The following is a 13,562-nucleotide window of genomic DNA, read 5'->3' on the forward strand; positions in this document are numbered from 1 at the left end:
GACTGCGGTGGAACGAGCCGGGGCTGCAGCCAGGAGATGAGCCGGCTCCTGGGGTGGCCCATGGCTAGTGAGCATGTGGCATGTGCCTCACCGTGACTTCAGGGCAACTCAGAGGAAACAGGCTGAGCTGAGAACACAAAATATGCCAAGGTTTGGAATGGAGGTAATTATCATTTACTCAACTTTTCCTGAATTTTAAATCATAGTTCTGATTTTTTTTTGTGATCCCACTGTAGAGACTGGATTTTTCCTCAAGCATAGCTAGAGAACAAACCCTGACGCGATGGTTCCAGCGGTTCCACTGAAGCGGCAGCGTCACAGGCGGGGGCCCCTCCAAACCCCGAAAGCACCAGCTCCGCTGTCAGCCCGCGGCGGGGTCCGCTGCCAGGCCCTGCCACGCAGCGTCACCCAGCACGGCGCCCGCGCTGCCGCAGCCCTCGTCCCCGCCACAACACCCGAACACGTTAACCGGCCGCAGGGCGCGTTACAGCCCACGTTGCGGCCTGTCTGCCCGGGGAGCCAGGGGTGAGCGAGCCGCCTCTCCAGCACCCGCCACGGCTCGCCGGGGCCCGCTGCGGACACGGAACCTCAGGAGGGGCTGGTTGGAAGGGGCCCTACAGCCCGACTAGCCCAAGCCCCTGCCGCTGGCGGCCACACCTTCCCCACGCCAGCAAGCCGTGACACCAGTCACTGTTCTGTTTCTCCCCCATACCGCTGCCGGAGACACTGAAGAGCAGCGAGCCAAGCACAGCCACCTGGGAAACACAAAAAAAAATACCCTGATCAAATGAGGATTATGTGTTAACAATTAATGTGTCAAATGATTTTTGAGCATCAGCCTCATTAAGTGACGTTAACAATTTTCATCCTCGATCAAATTTAAAACCCCATCAAAACCAGGCTTTGGTTGGCGTTTCTTTTCCAGGAAACCCACCCCCCAGAGCCACCCTCCGGGGGCTGGTGGTGGCACGTGCCTGGCTGTACGCGGGCCCGACGGCACAGAGCCGCTGGCTTCTGGCAGCTGCCCAGGTGGCCCTCCCAGCCCCACCACAGCAGCAAAAGGGGATAAACTGGATGTCCCATAAGCTGCTGGGAAGCCATCTGGCTTTAAACCCTCACGGACCGCGTGCCATACTAACCTCTTCCTAATTTTACTTTGGGCTGATTTTAGAAAATGATGTATTTATTTGTGTTGTCCTCTTTAATAATCCAAAGTATGCCCCAGATGTCAGTTTTGTAATCTCTCCCTGTCTTCCTAAAATACAGTAATAAAAAGTAGTGGTTAGGAGAAACTCGCATTTAATGTACTTGGGATGAAAATTACCTGCTTCTGATTATCTAGAAATAGCCAGCCTTGGGACTTCTAGACCAGGGTGTAAGCAGTTTCTGGCCACTCTGATACGCACAGGACACAACTGAAATTACACACACGCACACACAGACATTTTTAAACATGAATATTTACTAACATAAATAAACAGTGTTTTATAACAAAAGGCACAGATTTTCAACTATAAACAATGGAAAAATATTTACATTTTGCACATACATAATCAAACAGCAAGTGCACAGTTGGTCACTTCAGATCATCTTTTCTATATTTTGAGATTTAGTTCCTTCCAAGCAAGTAATTTAATCAGTTCTGCAATGTCCAAATTATTTTTTTTTCCACAAAAACTGCTACCAATGTCAGATAAGAGAGTTTATTAAAATGGATACTTTAGCAGCACAAGTTTTCAAATGGAGACAGTGTTGCTAACTTCTTCATATTGGATAATAAAATAAGGGTAGCTCTGATCATCATTAAAAATGACAAAAATCTGAGGCTCAAAGTAATTGTCCACACAAGAGTCGTAGAGGTCGCTGGTGATGCTGCTGGGGTTCACCGGCGGTGGTCTCCTCATGGTGTGGTTCCCCACCGTGTACCTGCCTGTCAGTACTTTCGCCAGGAACATGTAATGCACTCCTTTGGGTGACCTTTTGGAAAAGTTGTGGGAATAGCTTGCTTTTCTGGCAAAGTAACTGCCCTGTCCAAACATGGTGGCATGCTTCCCACAGACACGCGGGTCAAAGTTGTGCTTGCAGATTCCATCCACCACGTCCTGGGAGGTGCCATGGAACAAATGCCTTTCGTTCATTATCCTGTCAAGCCCAGTCATTTTTTTGGACATATATTCCTTTTTCCTGGAAGAGAAAACGGAAAGTGAAGATGAGTATTCACTGCAGAGCTGCTAGGGGAAAGCAGGCTCTCGCTGCAGCCCTTACAGTATCGGTACCATCCTCAGGAGCAGCAGAGCTGTACCAGGAGATAGGAAGGCATTTCCGTACGGATAGCAGAACAGGTCTTCCACTTTCAAGCAAAGCTTTGGTGTGAATTAAGTGTCTTTTAAAGGACCTGAGCTGACATGGCCAGGGACAGAGCTCTCCCACCTGCACCGCAGCAAAGGCAAAGCAGCCCGAGAAGCGCCTGCTCATCTTTGCCTGTATTTCCCCTTGGCTGCCGAAGGAAATCTTCATCAGAGTGAAAACAAGGGCTGTGCAAAAAAACCCCAGTGCCTCCTAATCTGGCCCGAAAGTGAATGGAAATATTTTTCAGCTAGATATCCTAGACTTATTTTGAAGTTTCTGTGAAGATAATGCTTTACAGAAGTTATCAGTAGGCGGTATATTAAACCTTTTACACAGGAAGTTGCAGGATAAGGTATTTTTCAGATAAAGTTTTTCAACTGAAGACGCTCCTTTTCTTCAGAAAATCTGGAGTTCATGTATTCTACTTAAGGATCAATGTCTATCTTGCAGACCAAATTACACATTTTAAATTATTTTTCCATTATTGTAAAAGAATGGGTATTTGCATTATCTTACCTTTTATATTTCTCCCAAAGAAACTGATTCTGCACTCTCAGAATTTTCAAAATTTTGTATTTGGTCTCTGGCACAGTCTTGTGAAACAGGTTATAAATGGTTCTGTAACTTTTATCTTCCTTCAGAACAGGCACTTGGATGAAGTCCTGAGATGGATCCATACTAATCCAGGTTTCAGGGTAGAAGTTTGAAGAGGTAAGAGCAGCTGGAGATAAGACGTGTGAGGAAGCTGGTTCAGCTGATGGAGAGGTTACCGGAGAGTTGCCACCTAAGGTCCTAGTTGGGGAAGGAGAAAAAGGTTGTGCTTAAACGTTCACAAACAGAACAGCTTCTAATGACGTTTATTTCATCACCAGCCTATCTTAAGCAATTGCTGCTCTTCAGTTTCGCTACAATTTACCTATCTTTAATGCTTGTTTAAGACAAACATGCCAGCTATTCCTGCTATTTTAATAACTCCTCCATCCACATGAACTAACAGCAAAATCTTGACTTTCAGGGACACTGTTCCACGTAGGGAAACAGCACTGCTTGGTGGTGTTTAGAAGCCTGCTATCATCGTTAGTCACGTTCTGGGGTGGGGCTATAAGCTACAGACAGGGAGAATGCCACCAAACACAATTATTCTGTATGTTAGCTATAAAGCGTTAGTGATTTTAACGTAGCAAGCAGGGCATATGAAATAAGAAGAGATTAATAATGTGACAGCATTTGACCTAATTCCTGAGAATACAATGCAAGGAGTGGAAACACATACTTTCTTGTACAGAATGAATAATGAACAACCCCAACCGATAACATTTTACAGGCAAAACTTGCCCGTGTTTCACTGCATTATGTAGAAGAGGAGATGCTATGTTTTCAGTCCTACCCCGTATCACACTGAGGAAGGCTCTCCTGTTTTCATTTGCACAGGCCAGATGCAGATTTGCATTGGCAGTTGCTTATTTTCATGCGACAGCCCAGCCCCTCCCCGCGGGAAGGCTGCCAGGCAAGGAGGCAGGAAGGGGCGAAGGAGGGGAGCTGCGGCTCTAACGGCCGTGGCAGGGAAGCTGCACGGATGCCAGGGAAAGGACAGACACTTGTAAAATCCAGTTAAGGACACCAGCTGCCGCGTGGCAAGACTTTGCTCTTAACGAATACCTGCGCCTCTGTGGAATTTTTTACACTCCTGAAGCTGCTAAATCTAGATAAAGAGTGTGGCATTTGGCTTACGTTCACCCGATTATAATCTGAACAAGCAAGTCTTACTCAGCTGGAAATCCTTACTGGAGTTCTCCCACATACATCAGTGAAATTACTTTGAACGTGTAAAGCCTGCGTGCTCAGGCTCTAGCTTTCACACTTGCAGTGCACAGCTCTTCGGCTCCTGCAAGCCAGTGAGGTTCCCTTTCAGTTGCAAAAATATATGGAACTATCTCAAAATTTCACCAGATGAGTATTTTACCAAAGTATTTTTACAGGAACAGCTGCTACTGCCTCCAGGGCCAACCCCCAGTGACAGCGCAGGGGCAAGGGGTGCTCAGGAGCAGGCAGCTCTGGTTAGGAAAGGCCACGAAGCCACAGGTGCCTGCTGCCCGGCTGGGAAGCCACAAGGTGCATCTCGCCTCTGAACCCCACAGCCAGCCTTAAATTACATTTCACTGGAGGTTAATGAACATTGAAGTTCGTTACATTCCTCAGGTCACTTGTGTTCTGATAACGTATCACTGCCAAAGCGTAAGGAGGAAACCCGTCCCACGCTGGAGGAAGCGTGGAGAGCGACCCCCTTTGTGCATCCACCTTGGGTAAGGCGAGGTGTGACAACACCCAGGGCCAAATCCTGCCTCCTGGCACGCACCCAGCTGGAGCTCGCACATAGCCGTGACAGGCAAGCTCAGTTCCCTACGCCGCCTTTGTAAAAACAAAGTTTACTGGAGAACAACTGAACTCTCCAAGCTTTGTACCGGCAGAGCTGTTTTCTCCAGAGCAACTTCAGGAGTCAACCTCCTCTCATTGAGGTGCGATGCTGCCTGAAAAGCCACATCGCCACGACTCCTGCACCAGCCAGTGGGTTCTTGAGGTCCACCGAGCAACTCCTGATTGTCCCTGCTCATTAGCCTGCTTTGCTCTGCAGAGCCAACATAATTATCTAGATACATAAGAACTCTACTGCTACTCACATCCTACCTATCGCAATGTCAATTGAAGGTTGCCTTTCAGAATGTTTAATGCTGGTGATATGTGAGCCTGGAAGAACTGTGTGTGATTTTTCTGTGTGACCCAGAAAACATTTAATGTGATTCTTCTGATGGCAGGTTGAGCTTTTCAAGTCTAGGAAAGAAGCTGGGGCAGGGGAAAAGTCTTTTCAAATTGATGCATTGGATCTGGATCAGAGAGACAGCAAACTGTAACAGCACTCACACTTCTCAGAGCAGACGTTCTCTAATTTAGAAGTGTTCACGTGGCTTTCACCTGCTGTTCAAAGCTAAAAAGAGACCTCACTTCATTTGCATGGATTTGACTCAATTCAGAATTCTTCTCTCTATCAATAGTTCAGCAGAAACCCAGAAGATTGATTTTTCTAAGAATTATTATTACAATAGCAGTCTTCACTATTACAGTGTGCATTTAAGAATTTTTTTTCCCTCCTAAAGTCAATGGGTAAAAAATAACTACTGTAGAACCTCATTCACTCACACTTGCACTGGAAGACCAAGCACAGATTAACAATAACTTATGGATTAATGAGTAAGACATCAAATACAATAAACGTACTGGGATCTTTCGGTGTACTTTGTTCATTTCTTCTGACTAGTGTAAATTATTTGTAAGCATTTATTACATGAGGGAAGCCATTAAAAACTCACCATTTCTCAACCACTATAACCCACTTTTCTCAGTTTCTAGCCAAGATTCCTTCCCAGTTTTAGAACAGATTAAGCAGGTGGGAGGGGAGGGAAGTAAGAAATCGCAGGTAGCGTTGTGTGATAAGTGGAGGCAAATCCTGACTTCTTAAGGATAGCTCCCACAAATATTTAAAATACTCTTTCGTTCCTTGCTAAGAATTGGCAGATTTTTAAGTAAGCATTACTAGGGCTTTATCTAAAGAAAATACAAATGAGATTTACTGCAGAACAACAGAAATTTCAGAGCTTCGTTTATTGTTTTGGTAGCAGGCAGGAATAGTTATGGTCAAGGCCTCATGAGTGTAGAACCCTCAAGGGTCCACTAAAATTAGCAGGAACTGCCTAATTTTAGCATGTCTCAAAATTCTAGACTTACACTGTAGTAAACCAGCCACTGGTAGCAAGTATCAGGAGCATACCCGAAATGCTTGTTTTTCATTAAGGTGATAATCGGAATTGCTGTAACCTCAAAGCGCATGCCTGGTCTTTTCACCTGCATCCTCTCAGCATCTCTTCAATAATGTTGGGTTTCCTTCCTGTAAACCCGTATCTAAAAATGTTTCTAAGAACCACGTGTTCTGAGGCTTTGACCAAATCCACATGCACCTCGCCGTAACGACTCTGCAAGCTAACGAGCACTCGCTCCCTGCTGCCGCAGCTACAGCTCCTTTGACTGGCCCGGCACGCCAAGCTGCCAGCCAAGGCTAACAACTTCCACCCCTCTGCTAACGGGGCAATATGCTCCTAACTACTGAGCGCTGACAATAATGTTTCCAGCTGTGCTGGTGAGATCACAAAAATGGCATTTTTATGAGTTGTAATCAAAAATGACTACAGTGCAACACTTTCCTCACTCTGCCTTTGATGGGTGAGCATGTTCACCCCCAGCTGGGATGACAATAAAAACAAGGCACGTTTTAATTGTGCTTGGAAATTATACGATGGTTTTGAACGGCTTGTTTTTATGGGACCTAGAACCGATAGCCTGGCAGTCACTACAGCCGGTGAGATGCTGAAAGCCGGACAACATTTTGGCAAACTTGAACTGCATCTGTGCTTCTGATGTCCGAGATCCACGAGGTACATGATAACTTTTAAATAACGGAGCCCAGCAGTGAGGAGTTCCTCAGACAGTATTTATCTTGAAAAGCGGCAAGTGAGAGCTGCCAATATGACTCAGATTTTTTATTATTGCTTCCAATTTTTCTACCCAACAACCCCTATGTCCTTGTCACACCTTAAGGAGTACGGTTCTCACAGACAGACCAACACAGAGAGCAAATGCAAAGTTTCCATTTTGCTGGGATACGTACTGTAGGAACGGCATCAGCACGACGCACGAGCGAAGGAGGGGTCTCCTCTTGATTTCTCTTCTGAAACACGCATTTTGCTGGAATCCGTCTTTGATGTTTAAGATATACTGATTATGCCAGGTAACAAACCGAACCTCTTTCAGACCCCGGCAGCTGGCCTCTTCTATCAATCTTACAACAGGCTGTTTCAATAAAATTAAGAAAAATAAACCATAGACATGATAAATTACATGTTCAAAAATTAGTCTTTTTTCCAGAGACCTCAAAGAACCCCTCTCTCTACTCTCTCTCCCCGCTCTGAGGCACACGTACATTTAGACTGCTGAGAAATGTTCCATTACCTGTTTGCAGGATCTGCCGAGGCAGGTTTCACAACCTTCCCACCTAACTGCTGCTGGTGCTGTCACGTTTTCACATGTCAAATGTTGTTCCCAATATCTAACCTAAAACTTCCTTGCCAGAAATTAATTACTTTTTGCCCGCTGAGCATGAAAAACAGAAGTCTAGCGTAGAATATATATTAATATATATTCTCACAGTATTTTTTCTTCTTTTCTATGCTACAGAAACCCAGTTCTTTTAACTTCTCCTCGCAAGTCAAACATCCTACACTTCTTGTTATTTGTGGTGCTTTCTTCCAGACTCTCTCCAGTTCTTGGGGCTTTTTTTCATTTGCAAAGCCCCAGACCGCACACAGTGCTCTGCCTTAAGCTTCCTACCACGCTTACAAAGTCAGTGTGACATATGAAAAAGATGAACATGATCTAGTTTACGTGGGTATTTTTGGTATTGCCAAAATAGTAAGACACCAGTGAAGTTTTGTTCAAAATATTTTGCACAGCTCTGGCCAGACGAAGATGAGCTCTTAACTACCACCGGTATTTAGAAGGCCAGCCGGAGTGCTTGCTTGAATGAAGTGAACAGAAGTATTCTGGGTTGGGCTTGGTTTTGCCTAGCACAATACTGTTTGACAATGGATGTGACTTCTGTGTCCATAATTGGGGTTAAACAGTTGCAAGAGAAGGCCTATTTAAAACCCAACATGGAAAACCGCAGCTGTTAAAGACCAAAGGGCAACGATGACACTGGAATGAGTGTGCATAAACCATCGGTGAATGGATTTAAACTAGATGGTCAGGAAAAGCTCCCCAAGGAGCAGGGGCTGGCAGCTGTGGGAACGTCCAGCTCCAGCTGCAGAGGGTGCAGCCCACAACACAGTGAAGGGCTGGAACAAGTGACCCTGGAGCCTCATGCCCTGCATTGTGGTATCTTTGGGGACAGGTAAATAAATCAAAAACTGCAAAGCTAAACGGTGGTGTTGTTAAAAAGGCTGCAGAAAGCTGTCCCCTTTGTTTCAAAACCAGATTTGTAGGAATTAGAAAGGACTTTCTTGGTACTGACATGGGCCAGTTTGCTCTCAAATTTGACAATTTGGTCAGCCTCCATGTCTCCGATGTTTTCAGGGATAATTCAAAGTGCAGTCCAGTAGAGCAGAGTTCTCCTTTTATAGATTTTTCAGGTCAGCACTGACCTGGATTATCTTCCTCAACAATAACTCTAAGTAACTTCCCTGAATATTCAAAGTGGAAACAGACTAAAAATATACATATATAGTTTATAGCATATACTGTACACAGAGTTTGGGGTTACAACCCAAAAGCAGGATTCCGGAACATGTTAAATACCTCAGAGTATTCTCTCCAGCCAAAGTGGTCCCTGCAGAAGTATTTCCAGATGGTGTAGTAGTTGGAGCTGGAGCTGGGGCAGGAAGGTGTGGACAGCCGCCGCATTTGGTCAAACTCAACAGTTTCGTATAATTTCATAAGATTCAGATCCACCCAAAACTCATGTCCCCTGGAAAGAAGAAGAAAACCAAAGAATATTCACCTTCTGTAATCCACTGCAAAGATCACTCAGAGATAACGGAACAGCTTGGCATAGTGCTCCCCACAGATACTCCTGGTCTGGCCGTGCTCATGCCACACCACCCCCGCGAGCTGGAGGCTGGCTCGTGGGCTGGAAGCGGCGTGGAGGCAAGCGCAGAGATGCTGGAGAGCTGTGAGGGCAAAGTAATGATCAGGTCAGGTCAGGTCAATGACGCCAGGGTCAATGGTGGAAAAAAAATGGTCTACAGGAAGGCGACAAACCAAACCCAGGAGCCTTCCTTGTCTGGTGGTATTTAATCAGTACACACGAGTGGTACAAAAATCAATATACATATCCTTGACATTTTGAGCATACTAAGTAAATACATCACACAACCATATTTGATGAAGCAGCCACGTACTATTCAAAAGGTTATTCTTGTGAAAGTTAGTGCTTCAGGGAAGAAAAGAAAATGTAAATGGCTCCAGATGAGGAGCATCTGCTGCCAATCCACCAGAGAGTTCGAGTATCTTTCATCATGCGCAGCAGAAGAGAACTAGGATAATATGAAAAGGAAACATCATTTCACAACTAGGGAGCCGACACAGAGGAGTACAGACTTTTTGGTTTTTTTAGTACCTATATTGCTGCTACAGAAATCAGTGCCAGTATGCAACTTCACGTAAAGTGCCTGGTGCTTTCAGCAGGACCTAACAACAACAGGGTGCTACAAATCAAAAGCCAGAGCACACCCTTCATCTAAAGGCAAAAATAAAAGTGCGTTTCCTCCACTACAGAGTGGTGTCTTACACTGACTGCTAAATGCCTTAGCAAACAGTTCCTAACGCTGTGTCATTAATGTTAAGAGAGAGTCTGCAGATTAAGGAACATTCTCAAGTAAAGCATGGCATTCTAAAACTCTGCTGATCATCAGACAATCACTGGTTTATTAGCAATCAAGAACTTAAGAAAATCATAGAAATTGGAAGAAACGACAGTAATACTAATTCCCTCCAAAAGCAATTTTTTTTAGAACTGGGATCAACATATTTCCAAAATAATGCTGTTTACATAATTGGTTTTCTACATTTATAATCTCTTTACCAGTTGTCAGCTTACTGGTATTCATTAACAGTTACTAATCTTTGGCAACTGGAAACACAGCTTTTGAGACTATGTAAAATATTTTCTTTGAATTCTTAAGAGTAAACATAAATCAAGCTGATACTTGAAATCCACAGTTTATTTTTAAAACTTTGGCACATTAATAGTGTGTATGATCAAAGTACTGTGTATGAAATTTGCCACATCAAATGACAGCTATTCAAAACATCTATATGATTTTATGAATACAGATTTCCTTCAGAATGGCTGCAATTTTGTTAGCTATTTCACTGGTACAGTTGCTGAAGAGTTTTATTATACCACTTCCACAGAAAACCACTGAAGGGTTCCCACTTTAACAAATGATGATCAGCTGGAACAACCCTTCATTTCTCAACAGGAGGTACAGGTGTGTAGCTGTTCATAAGTGTTTATCATCATCAACTAATTGCATTTGGGTCTGTGAAGTGCTAAGCACAGTTTGAAGTCCTGACACAGACAAAAGGACAACACGCCTGCTCCTACGGGCTCACTGTCAGGGGAGCTGATCCGCTGCTGTTTGGGCAGCTTTCGACTGCTCTTTGCGTTCAGTAAGCGTTCATGTAGACTTAAGGATATAGAATAGTCCCAAAAGTCAAACCCAATGTCTCAAAAATGCAACTCTGTCAGCTACTTTCAAAATTCTTTGGACACAAACCCCTTTCTTTTTGCAACACCCCCAGCACCCTAGCCCAAGCCCCAAGCAGCACGGGCTCTGCCCGACTCATTCCGGGGACACGCAGCAGACCTGCCTGCAGCAGGAACAGCCCCAGCCAGCCTTCTGCCCCTTGACGGCAAGAACTCGCTACCTAAAAGGAACATCCTGCCAGCTGCCTGTACTTGGCTCTCTAAAACCGGTCACAGCATCACACTAATTCAGATGAAAATTTTGCAAGACGACACTATCGCACCAGATCCGTGGAAGGTTTAACAGCGTGCTCCCCACTTGTGCCAAATGGCATACCAAAGCACGACGGTTAGCATGAGTACAGGAGGAAGCCAGCTACTCTGCGTGCGACGCGTGTGCTTCCCACCCGAGCTGCACCCACCGCCAGAAGGCTGATGCACTAACTACAGCCGACACGCCGCAGCCGCGGCTCGTGCGCCTGCACCCACGCGACTCCAGAAAGTGCCTGTAACAGCAGCACAAGATGATAAATGTCAGATACAAGCGATATAAGACAGATGGAGACAGCAGGAAAACTAGCACAGAGCAAACGAAATGACTGGTACAAAGGGACTGAAAGTCAATGTAGGGCTTACCAAAAAAAATAATTACACTCTCTGGAGTGAAAAACCTAGTATCAGATCACCCCACCTGCCTGGTAAGTTGCCGTTTCATTCCGTAAAAGGCAGCTATAACCTCCTTTATTGTGTGTGAAATCATGAGGAAATCATCTCTCTGAAATACCAAGCTATGTTATTTATAGTATTAGCAGGCAGCACCCTAAGCATGATTTTTTGAGCTTATTTCTTCATGAATATGTATTTTAATGCTGCTTTAGGGACATTTGCTTTTTCTTATCAAAACATCTTACAATTGTGAATTGCAGTGCCTACTAAAGCCATCGCTTCTGAGAAAAGCGTATTTAGCAACCAAAAGTGTTTATATTCTTCCTTTGGAGTGGGGAGTTGGACTCAGTGTTTTGGGGTTATGTTTCACCTACAAACCCAAGTCCTGAATCAAGACCCCCCAGATACTGTGCTGCATATTGTATGAAACAAATACCTCAATAGCTATTTCTCAATACAAAACCTCACAATTTGAGCATTCAACCTCACTTCAATCTCTTTTCAAGTCAATCACCATAGCATGGTTCTCCCTACTCCAAAGATCTGTGACCTGCAAGAAAGTGCAAAGAAATGGAAAACCTTTTATTTACGAGTATATTATTTTCTTTTAAAGGTGGTAAACCCTAGAGGATCATTTAATGTTATTATAGTGTTGTACGTTGCATGTGGAAAACAGATAATGAAGAAATGTTTGCAGCTTTCTATGCCAACGCACTGCAAAGTAAAGAGAATCTGAAAACCAACACACATTCTAAACATGATAAATATTATCCACTAGCATGCTGAACTCTTTTAAGAGTAATCATAGACTGGTTAATATCCTAAGAAGTTAAAGATCTGTAAAATTTGAAGCCTGGAAAATAAATTCCACAAGCACTTGGAAACATGGCTGGCTTCCAGTGCGTGATTTCGTTATTTCTAATATGGGCTTAACTGTGTTAAAACAGCCTCCAGCAGACACACTGAGCTCTGCAGCAATGCAAGGGGAATCAAAGTAATGCAGTGGGAGGGCCCCTGTGGAAGGAAAAACACTTTGAGATGGACACAGTATGGGACTGCTTTTCCTCATGCTTTCAATGCAGAGCAAGCAGACCTTCAGGGTGCACTCCTAAAACTCTGGGCGACGGTGTGTATGCAGAAAAGGGTATTTGCGTGCAGACATGTTCTAGCTGCCGAACAGGCGGGTAACTGTCGAGTTTTTACACCGCTATTCTTCCAGCGGCACTGTAACAATGTGAAAACTGCACAGGCAATTCCAGTACAGCAAAATGCAGGAAGTTTTTTACCCTATAACAAATGGAATCTGTGCACAGCTAAGTGTGCATCTACGTACCTCATAAGACTCTGCTTAAGATTTATGAGGCTGGCAGCTAACGATGGCTTATAGGGGAAATAAGTTTGCTGAAAGCTGAACATTTTTCTGCAAAAACTGCGTAGAATTGCCAAATTATTTCTCAGTACTGAAAAATGTAATGATTGCCTGCTGATTGGAATTTTTTACATTTTTGTAGCTCACTGCTCCTACTTCTTTATCAGATTCCCCTCCCACGTAAGCAAACTGAGGACAGGATGGTCATTGCTCATTGACTTAGGCTGACAAGTCACTGCAAGAACCACCCAGGCACCAGGCACTGAAACAGCTGGTTACCACCCCTTCAAACGTTCTTCTGGAAAGCCGGTGTACCATACAACACATTACGTGTACTTGTTTTCCCATTCCTAAATGGAACTGCTCAGTCCGCCTGGCTCTGGAGGTCACGGTGTTTTCCAGTGACCCACCTTTCGGTGCGTGCCTGCGCCCCCGCCAGCAGAGCAGAGTAGAGCTCCCAAAGCTCCCACGCACCAAGCACTGGCTTGCAGCTTGCTTTGTCCAAATCCATCGCTCTTCAATGAAAGATGGGGACACCAGCTGCTTAAAAGTTTCTCAGAGTAAAAGCTTCAGCTTAGAACCCCAAAAAGTGCTCTCCAATTATTTCCTGAATTAAAAATATGTGGTTGAGATACTGCTTGGTACGGTATCCTCTATCCATCCCCCTCAGCTGTGAACAGGGAAAGGTTCAGCAGTTTCAGGATGTTAACATGGCAGAATCTTCCTGAAATTGAAACTTCCGTTAAATTAGGGATGTTTTAAAAATGGTGGGTTTATTTTTCAAGTTGGAAGAGTGTTTAGAATGCTACTTCCCATTCATTTTAA

The 13,562-nt window shown here is 44.4% G+C and overlaps 1 protein-coding gene across 4 annotated transcripts in view; it reads right to left on the bottom strand.

The window, feature by feature from the left end:
• Nucleotides 1-1,442: 1,442 nt before the first annotated feature.
• The window catches only part of TIPARP (TCDD inducible poly(ADP-ribose) polymerase), a 40,808-nt gene continuing 28,688 nt past the window's right edge, over nt 1,443-13,562 (bottom strand). For all 4 annotated transcript variants that reach the window (XM_055723208.1, XM_055723207.1, XM_027806685.1 and 1 more), the window contains 4 exons: nt 8,752-8,920; nt 7,067-7,248; nt 2,866-3,141; nt 1,443-2,184 (listed from right to left, as the gene is read on the bottom strand). In XM_055723208.1, coding sequence (XP_055579183.1) covers nt 1,737-2,184; nt 2,866-3,141; nt 7,067-7,248; nt 8,752-8,920 — 1,075 coding nt within the window. In that variant the 3' untranslated portion in view covers nt 1,443-1,736. The remainder of the gene's footprint in view (nt 2,185-2,865; nt 3,142-7,066; nt 7,249-8,751; nt 8,921-13,562) is intronic.

Source organism: Falco cherrug, chromosome 11 (assembly GCF_023634085.1).
Source record: "Falco cherrug isolate bFalChe1 chromosome 11, bFalChe1.pri, whole genome shotgun sequence".
Classification (NCBI taxonomy): domain Eukaryota; kingdom Metazoa; phylum Chordata; class Aves; order Falconiformes; family Falconidae; genus Falco; species Falco cherrug.